General features: G+C 41.3%; 1 protein-coding gene across 1 annotated transcript; it reads right to left on the reverse strand.

Annotated features, from left to right (window-relative positions):
- Window positions 1–5,346: 5,346 nt before the first annotated feature.
- LOC121201529 (NADPH oxidase organizer 1-like) lies at window positions 5,347–9,064 on the reverse strand. Its single transcript, XM_041067406.1, has 8 exons — window positions 8,927–9,064; window positions 8,719–8,799; window positions 8,459–8,531; window positions 8,136–8,319; window positions 7,842–8,041; window positions 7,600–7,707; window positions 7,057–7,174; window positions 5,347–6,909 (listed from the first exon to the last, which is right to left on the reverse strand). Exons 1-8 carry the CDS (start codon window positions 8,999–9,001, stop codon window positions 6,225–6,227), a joined length of 1,524 nt encoding a protein of 507 aa, XP_040923340.1. The 5' UTR covers window positions 9,002–9,064; the 3' UTR covers window positions 5,347–6,224.
- Window positions 9,065–10,376: the final 1,312 nt, after the last annotated feature.

Raw genomic sequence — 10,376 nt, forward strand, 5'->3', positions numbered from 1 at the left:
ATCACTGTGCCTGAAAAGTGGCTAACTGACAGGTGCAGATACATTCAGAAAAATGTTCAATGCTATCAAAGCCTATTGTGAGGATGCCTACTGTACATGAGAGAAAGATATACAGACTTAAAGAGACTCCTTGGGGTTGTTTTGTGTCTCTTTGTCGTTATTTCATAAATAGGATCTGGTCTTGTTTCTTTAGCTTTTCAGCTTTTATTTACACACAAATTGTTCCCCCTTCAAGCTGTTCAAGCTGTACAAAATACAGTCAGGTTCACGTAACGTACATATGTTGAAAGTGCACTGGCCTGACGCCACGTAAAATCCACTGAGTGCGGTGCCTGTTCGACAGGAAGACATTCTCAGCATCTCACTCTCTTCCTTAAAGAATAGATCCACATTTTTTTCTTTATGTCTTTGGCATAATTTGCATACAAAGACCACTTCTTTCAGACTCCATGAATTATTTTCTCACTCAAACCCAGGCACCAACAAAACTTATGTTTATTCTACATTTTGCATGTTTGTGTACTGTTGTGAACACTGTTATACAAAATCATTTTTAATGACTGGCATTTGGGTCGCACAACAGTGAACACCTATTATCATCTGTTTGTGCCAGGTGAAGCTGAATCCAGGACATTGTCTAATTATACGGGACACTTTGGTATTTCACTTTCCAGGCCATTCCAGGATGATGTTTCACACTTTACTCCCCACTGCTCATTCCCATTTGGGAATTCCTTTCCTCATGGAGGTGGAAAGTTCTTGGGAGGTTGGGTACAGCTAATGTTTATTTATCTTGATTAAGATTAAAAACTTTCAATAGTTCCTAATGCACCACAATCAGGAGCACTGTGCTCATATTTGAGCACGTCTCATTCAGTAGATCAGAGCAGACTGATTTGCCGAGCTAGTTTCAGGAAAAAGAAAGGAGGAAGAAAGGGCGTTTTCACTTCCAAGACAAGCAGACTTCCATATAGATTTCAAGGCAGGTGGTTTTCTGGAATACACGGTTACCAGAAAGGCACCGCCCACATCAAAACTTGGACGTTGTACAACAAGTTCACAGATGTATTTCCAGGTTACACACTGAGGTTATGTGAGCGATCTATCAAGCCTAATGAAAGGAATGCGTGGAGGCATTAATGATGAGTTAGACTGAAATGACTGTTTCCTGCTCAGCAACAAACCTGATAACTTGTTAGGTTCTGATTAGCTTTGCTTTCTGATTTGGTGTCTTCTCTTTGTTGATTTTCACTTTTCCAACTTAATAAAGCAGGAGAGTCTTTTCTTTTGTCAATATTCAAGACTCTTCTCAACAGTTAAGCATTTCAGAATTTACAATGACCGTTTTCATGCAGGTTTGCAAACCCATTCCTCAAAGCAGCCTAAAAAAAAAGCAATCTCAGCTGAAAACTGAGCCACATCCCTGTTCAAACCTGGGCCATGGTTAATCAGTGAACACAATCCCTGTATAGCCAACAGGATTAGACAAAGAGACAAAGAGAATATGTTTCAAAGTGTGATTCTGCTTCAGGTCAGACACAGTGTTTTGGGCTTTCCCTGCTTTCATCAGTGATAAATGGTGAGCAAACCCTCCTGCCTCAAAAACAAGGGATTGTTTTAGTGCTTGTCTTCCAAAAGCAACAACACCCACATCTGCACTATGTCATCACTATATTATAGTCTGTTTTCTTTAAAAAAAAAAAAAAAAAGAAAGAAAGAAATTTAATGACATAAACATCACAAAAGTGATGCTTTTATCATCTTCCACTACGCAGAAAAGGAAATAAGACTAAGAATGGGTCGTATTTCTTATCAATAACCTCAGTAACTCCTCGGTTTACTTTGGGAGGGACTGCGTTTACAGATAAAGACATGAAACCTGAGGGGAATAATTAGTCAGAAGCTACTGATCGGAAAACAGGCCATTAGCTAGAGTGCCGACACTTTTTACAACTCTGTTTACGATCACCAGATGAGTTTTATGGACATAATGGGTGTATGTGTGTGTGTCTTTCTACTTCTATCTTTTTGAGGAGCACTTTGAACATAGACCTTATTGAGTGAGGACATCATGGACAAACACCCTCAAAAAGCTGTGTGAGGGTTAACACTTGGTTTTAGGGTTAGACATTCAGTTGTGATGGTTAAAGTCAGTGTAAGGGGCTGGGGAATACATTATGTCAGTGAGTGTCCTCACAAAGATAGAAGTACAAGTTTGGAAGTGTGTTGCATGCATGTAAGTGTGTGTGTGTGTGTGTGTGTGTGTGTGTGTGTGTGTGTGTGTGTGTGTGTGTGTGTGTGTGTGTGTGTGTGACATTTACAGTAACCAGGAACCTTCAGTAATTGACAGAAGTGCCAGTAAGAAGGGTATTTGACACTTAATTAAACACACACACAACAGTCCACTGCCATCACTGCTATGTCATACCTTTAATGTCCAGGAAAAGAAATTTGTATTTAGTTTTTTGTAGTTGCTGCTAAACTGAGATGTCATTGCTATAAAAACAATTAATATGAAAAGCAGCATCGGAGGTAAAGCAGCAGTTGATGGCCATAGAAAAGGAACTTATGTTGGTTGTACAAAATGCAAGCGATTCTTTCATCATGTAAAAAAAAAAAAAGCCAACAGTTTATTTGGTGATTATGTGATAGAGGTCCTTCATTTCATTTCCCTGAAGGAACTTACATTCATTTTTCTAAAGGAAGAAGAGGGCTATTCTTGGTGAGTCTAATTATAGGAGGATCAACACAGAGACAAGACAGCAGGCTGGGAATTGAATCTTGATTACATTAAAGGTGTCAAGCTTCAGTGTTTGGATTTAAGATTGAAAGTATTTAATCTCACGTGAATGGCTTTCAAAAAAAAAAGACTCTTCAGATGGCCACTGTGAGGGAAACTGTTACCCCGACTTAGTCTGCCTCACTTTGGACGAGATTCCCTCCCCTTTTTCACACTAATGTCCCCCCACTAATAATTTTCCCCCAGTCTCTTAGATGCTGAAGATTTTAAGGCCAAACAAAGATGATAAGAAGTGTGCAGTTATTTTTATCTTGAATGTGATTAGATTTCCATCAGCCTTCAGCAAAACTAGCATGTTTATGAATTTTAGTGTAACAATAGTGAGATCTCCACAGCTTTGATTGCTCACATTTGGGGTTTGATATCTTTACCTGAGGTCACATGAGCTACATGCCCTTGTTAACACAAGATTAGTGTTAACAAGTTTTTGTACGACTGCCAGTTCCTCTCAGTACCCGTCATTCATTTCCTCCTCTTCTTTTCTCTGTAATTCTTGTCCCACATGACACTGTTGCACATGCATGACACATTCAAGTACAACATGTGTGTTGTCAAGTGACACACCCTGCTCTTACAATTGTGGGTGAGGACAGAATGTGTGTCACAATATAACTGGGTCAAAAACTTTTCACATTTCCTGCTCTGCCATTCATGATCTCCAGTATGATGCAACTGAAACCACCTTGGTACATCAATGTAGATTTCATATGATTCTGGATGTGAGGAGAACTGGAAATTACTTTTCTGTCTTTCTTTCTTTCTTTTTTCTTTTTGTTACTTCTTCTTCTCTAAAATAATTTAAATGAATTCTTTCCCTCATCAGTCTACACTCAATACCCAATAATGACAACAAAAATGGAATTTCTGAATGTTCTGCAAATTAATTAAAAAGAAAAATGAAAATGAAAAATGACATTGACATAAGTATTTAGACCCTTTGCTACAGCGCTTGACATTCAGCACAGGTGCCTCCATTTCTCTTGATGATCCTTGAGACCTTTCGACACCATGATTAGAGTCCACCTGTGGTGAATTCAGCTGATTGGAAAGGCACACGTCTGTCTATAAAAGGTCTCACAGCTAACGCCGCACCTGAGAACAAACCATGGGGTTGAAGGAGCTGCCTGCACAGCTCAGAGGCAGGGTTGTGTCAAGGCACAGATTTGGGGAAGGCTATAAAGAAAATTCTGTTGCATCAAAGGTTCTCGAGAGCACAGTGGTCTCTGTAATTTGTAAATGGAAGAAGTTTGAAATCAGGACTCTTCCAAGAGCTGAAAGTGAGCAATCATGGGAAAAAGTGTCTTAGTAAAGACAGGTGACCACAAACCTCATGGCCAATGTGGCTGAGCCCCTGAACAGATCTCAGGACCTGACACTGGACTGAAAGCACACAACTGAGACAACACAAGAGAGGCTTAGGGAGAACTCTGTGAAAAGATTTTAGCTTAAGGCTGCAGCTTAACAAAATGTGAAAAAAGTGAAGAAGTCTGAATACTCTCTGAATGCCCTGTGTACTTTTATATATTCAGTGAATCTATCTTGTCCACTTCTGCCCTTCTTTGTGATTTTATGCATTTCCTATTATGCCATCCAGCAGCTCCCAGACACCATGTCTTTTCTATTCAGCTGCATAAAGCGTGGAGACTAACAGGCATCACATTTGTGATAGTAATCTTTTTTTTCCTGCTGAGAAATGCTACTTTAAAGTTTAGTTTACTGAGGCTCCTGTCAGTTAAAAAAATAAACGTCTGGGCCTCCTCTGTGACAGACCGACTGACAGCTGCTCAAACAAGAAACCCCTGTTCTTCTGGATTCTAGACGACTGTCAACAAACCTCAAGTCAGTTGCCAGAGCAATATGCACACGTGTGAACAAAGACACCAATTTGTATTGTTTGAATTAGCAGCCTTATCTCTGTTTGTTCATGCTGTCACACTACCACTTACAATAAAGAAGTTTGAAACAGGTATAACAGAACAAAAATCCATCACTTCACAGTTATAGATGGTAGGTGATTTACTCTTGAATGTCCCAGCATTTGTGGACAGATTTTTATACTTGGTCCTAAGGACAAACCATTACACCAGGATAAACTTGGAAAACTGTCTGCTGATATTCAACTAAAACTTCCAACTGAAGATTTTATTTGAGCTGAGAAATATTTCAAAAATATGATAAGTCAGTTTTCATTTATGTCTTGATAGGATTAAATTGTGAGATTCTTGAGAAAGACACTTTGTAGATGAAGATTATTCTCCCTTCACCTGTAGCTTCAGTCTCAGCATGATTTGCTGCATTTTCCTGTTGCCACAAGAATCTCTTTTATATTCTTAGGATTTAATTTTTAAGCTTCAGACATTTGTAGAAACATGATGGTGTTACTGTCTCTCTGACTCATGCCCATATTGTGTGTAAAAATGCCTGAAAACCTATGAGCTTTCAGGTTTTCACTACCCAAATAAACACCTTCTGGTGTCTTTTATTTCATAATACGTTTGTGAATGAAACACATTTTATTTTTGTGCAAATTTAATTTTATTGACCTTTTTGTTAAACTTACACATGAGGTTTTATATTGATATACATATATATGACAATACATGTTGTGAAATCTTACAGGTTATAATGTCGTACATGCTTTACATGAAAGGGCAACAACATAATCATACAATCAGCTTGTTCGCCACACCCATCACATTTGGCAGTTGATCAAAATGCCTCCGCTTGTCATATTAAGTCTGGTCACTATTGCACATTTAGTATTTATGCCTTTAAAACTTAATAAAAAGTTAAGCTATTGCTGAGAATGATAAAGCAAAGAAAGTGTACATAATGGTTTAATGATATACTCTCTTCTTCATCTTTCATCAAACAGACCTTGTAGCCGTGCACCGATTTCTACATCACAAGAGGAAAGACGGAAACATAGCATATAGTTCAGCAGTTCACTGTAAATATTTAACCTCTTCAACTCCAGCAAGCCACTTAAATTTCACCTTAACTGGCTTCAAAGCTAGAAAAAAAAAAAAGTCTAATACTACATGACAATGTCATTTACCTTTGCTTTAACTTGCTCCTTACAGTGCTTCATTGAAGCTACATTATTAGAATAAATCACATTTTCAAATATTCACCCACCCAAAATGCCATGCTCCATTTGATCATTTTATGGAATTCAGCATACATTTGTCTTGTCAAGGTTGAGATCACTTCAATCTTTGGTATGACAAGAATTTAAAATAGAGGTATTGAACAACGCTGCATAAAACACGTTTGACTGACAGACCCATTGAAGGTCTGTGGGGTTGAAGAGGTTTAATATTTTACATGAATACATATTAAATCAAAAAGATTTAAATAAACTGGAGTTTATAGTTAAGAAAATAACTTAAAGTCTAGCATTTGTAGTGGTAAGTGTCAGGCTTTAGCGGCTTTGAATGGACTCTGTCTGAATCTGAAGTCGGGTCTTGGTGGCCAGGGCTGCTTTGCGGGTCATAGTGGTGCAGCGGGTCAGGATCTCCTCAGTCTTGGGCCTGGGTGGCACCCTGGGAGCCCCCACGCTGCCTTCGGAACTGGATGACACAGAGCTGCCAAAGCTGGTGTCGGAGCCGCGGCGGTCTGAGAGGCTGAAGTCAGGGCTGCCATGCCCGCTGTCGCTGACGTTAGGCTGGTGTGCGGCTGCAGGACGGCCAGTGGGGCTCTGACGCTGACCTTCCTCTTTTAATGATTCACTGGATTCGCTGTCAGAGGAGAAGCCAGAGAAGCTGGACTCTGTGCTGGTGTTGCTCATGCTGCGAATAAAGCTGTCTGTGGCCGAGGCGTCCCTCTCCGTCTGTGTCTGCGACCAGCTCTCAGAGAGAACATCCAGAGATCGAGCCTTGTGGAGCCGCCCAGGTGCACTGGGCTCACCTGTGGACTGACCTGCAGAATCCCTTGCTGGGTTGGTTTCTGCGTTGGTGTGGGATGGATAAGAAGCCTGAGGCTCCCTGCTGGTTGCCAGGTTCAGCGTGGAGCTATGCAGCTTTCTCTGCAGGCTGAAAAGGCCAGCTCGTGGGTTGTTGTATGGTTGCAGGTACATAGAGGGGATGTATCCTGCCTTCCCATTGAACCTGGGGAAAAGATAAGATGGAAAAGAGATTTTATTTCAACCCGTAAATCATAATTTAACACCCTAAATTGAACCTGGGAATTGATTTGACTTTTACTCTTATTGCACTGAAAAATTGACTGATCAACAGATAAAATCGCTGGGATACCTGATAAGCCACCAGCCGTTGTCAGACTTTCTCAGCACCTCCACCACAGAGCCAATGGGCACAGACACCTCATCATCTTTCTTAGTCGAGTAACTCCTCACGGCACAATACAGGGCACCTGAAGGTCACAAACAAGAGAAGAAACTTGAATAACAAAGCAGAAATGTCTGAACAGCTAAAATCTTTCCAGAGACATATGGTAAAATAATCACAAATGCACAAACTGTCTTTAGAAAAACAGAGTGCATAGAGTTTTGGTAGAAGCAGATACATACATATAATGACTAAATGGCCCAACAGTGCTCCTCAGTGTTAGCTGTTTGTAACAGCAAGGCTTCACAGGAATATGATAAGTATATGTATTTGATATGCACTGATTGCAGAACATGATGCCGAAGATCACAACTGATGTCAGGCTTACAGAGATACAGTTATGTAACCGAGCGTGTTAGTATCACTTCTGTCTGCATGAAGAGCAAGTCCTCTACAATAAGTACACATACATTCAGATTAAAAACAAACCCCAACAAGTAAATATCTCACCTCCCAGCTGGAATTCAGCGTCGTCATCATCCTCTCCTTCCCATAACTCCAGATAGGGAGCAGGGAACCAAGCCAGGCGCTTATCCTCTTTCTCCACCAGCCACCAACCTGGAGAGAGAACAAAAGAAATGAGTGAGACGGAAGCTCAAAGTTCAGAGACGAATGTTTCTAACTGTAAAGGATAAAATGCCTTAATGATTTTTTTTTTTTTGGTTTTATTTTCAGTAAATTAAAGCACTGACCTGCAGGGTCTTTGATCAGGACATCCAGCTTTTCATTCACATCAACCTTAAAAGGCCGATTCTTGGTGTCCTTTGTCTCATAAGCAGCCACGCAGCGGTAAGTCTGGGTGACAAACGGGTGGGTGATGCTGCTGCCGTGCTGGCGAGTAGCAGTACCTCCGCCACCATCAGGCATATCATCAGACATCAGGATCATGATGCTGCGTGAGAGAGAAGTCATGTTGAGGACAACCAGTTATCTACCTGGGACATGGTTTCCTACTGAACTGCAACTTGGGTAACTACTCAACATACCTGTTCTTGGTGAAGTCTGGCTGCAGGTCGTGGGCTTTGGGGATGAAGAACTGTGTGACCTCTGAGCTTTGAGTCACAGTTTGGTCACACTTGAGCAGCTGGTCACAGTAGCTCTCCAGAAACCTCATGCGTAGGACAGATCGCTTGGATCCTTTCTGCTGGAAGCTGCTCCTCCTGGCCTTTCCTGGAAAACAAGAAATACATGATGGATAACACGAATTCAGCCTGAGAGGATGCTTTGCAGACAACTCCTTTCATGTTTAGATAAGCAAGTTTCAGAGCTGCTTGTAATCAGATGTAAGAAACAATTCAAATAATCTTACCCCTAAATTTGGGGATCACTCTGCTGTTTTTCTGGAGAGGGTTCATGTGAGGGAACCTCTTTTTCAGCTGCCTCTGTTTGGGAAGAAAGAAATAAAATAGTATATAAATAATATATATATATATATAAATGCCCATATTGTGTGTATATATTGTGTATATATATCTCAATAAGCTTAGGCTTAGGATATCTGATACCAAACCAGGTTAAAGATCCATCCTGTTTTCACATGGACTTTTGATGTTGCTGATTTTGACTTACATGAAATTTCTTGAAATCCTGGAAGGACCTGTAGATAATCACTTCAGTCTCATCAGACCACAACACAGATATCATGTACATCTGTAGGGGGGAATTAAAAAAAAAAAAAGAGAACAGTGGATCAAAGACAGCCCAAAATCTGAATCATTCCTTAACAGGTCACCAACTGAAATAAAATAAGTGGTTCTTGACTGAGAGCTTAACCCACCTTGAGTTTTGGTGTGTCCCTGCGGACGGCTCCAATGATGCGGGCACTGATCACAAAGCGCTGTTCACCGGTCATCGTGTGCTTCTCTGTGTCTCAGCTCGCAGGATGATTAGGTGCCTGGCTGACCTTCAGTCTCCTCTCAAACTGCCTCCGCCGGACTATCAGGTCAGGGAGGAAAGCTGCGGTAAATATAGGCTCCACGCAGAGGAGGAGGCGGGGAGGAGGAGGCGATTGACGAACAGCTGGTGGCTGTAGGAAAGGATGCAAACTTCCCAAAAAGGCGGGGCTGGCAGCAGCAACGGTGCTCAAAGTGTTGGTGGATTATTTGGTAGCGCGCGCACACACACGTGACCATTTCAGGGTGAGACTGTGGAGGTAGAATAGATCATCTGTCATTTTTAAAATAGATAAATAAATAAATAAAACAGTACCTAAGGGAATGCGTCCCCTAAGAAAAAAAAAACATGATGAGGTTCATTTATTGGTGAATTTACTTTACATGCAAGGCTCACTTGTAACTTTATGTCCTTCAAGATATAAACTGTTAATTACTGAGCTTTAGAGGTTCTGGTACGTGGAACTGATACCACTGGGCCGCGCTGGACTAGCTGTTTGCCCTGTTGTGTATTTCCCAAAATACTGAAAATTTCCTTTAGTACTGGATGATCTTTGAAGTTTTTATTTTATGCACTAGTTGCAAACAAAGTTATTTCTTGGACACAAGCAAACATGTTTTGATTTTCTGCTCCACTCCTGTTTTGCTCAGTCACTTCCTGGTATCTCCTGCATCCTCAAGCCCCCCATAATTAAAGCTTTTCTGCACGTGCAGTCACTTTACACTTGTCATCTGGCAGCAATATCCCTTATCAGCAACCAGTGTGGAGAGGTGTGTGTCTGTCTGTCTGTTGAGATTGACTAAATAGGTAAGGGCGTGCATGTGTGTGTTGGGGGGGAGCAGGTGTTTCTTCAAAGTGAGGATTGCATGAGAGAGGCAGAGTCAGAGGGGGTTATCCCAGCCACTCATCAGATGGGCGTGGGTGCAGAGTCCTTGTCTGAAGTGGTGCCAGGATTTTATACACACAAACACACACAGCGCTGTGGTGTAAAAGGTCAGGACTGTCCAGTTTTGGGTATGACCTGAGAGGATGTCAACACCTGAGTGTAAAGCCACACGAGGCTTTCCCCACTGAGGACCATGACTCTGAATTTTTTGGGCATCTGTTGATGACACGAGAGCAGCACATGAGATGTACTGTAACGTACGTGGGAACAAAACACAGCTGAGTACATTCATGGCATGAGAATAATCTTAGAAGTGTCATGAAGTCTGAAGGGCAGCTCATGATGTCCCAGAGCATAAGGTAACACTCGTGCAACAACACGAGTCCTGGCCACATCAGCACTCTGCAGATTGAGAATTCCCCACAGTGCTGATCACATTAACATCTGT

The sequence above is a fragment of the Toxotes jaculatrix genome, chromosome 21 (assembly GCF_017976425.1).
Source record: "Toxotes jaculatrix isolate fToxJac2 chromosome 21, fToxJac2.pri, whole genome shotgun sequence".
Classification (NCBI taxonomy): Eukaryota; Metazoa; Chordata; class Actinopteri; family Toxotidae; genus Toxotes; species Toxotes jaculatrix.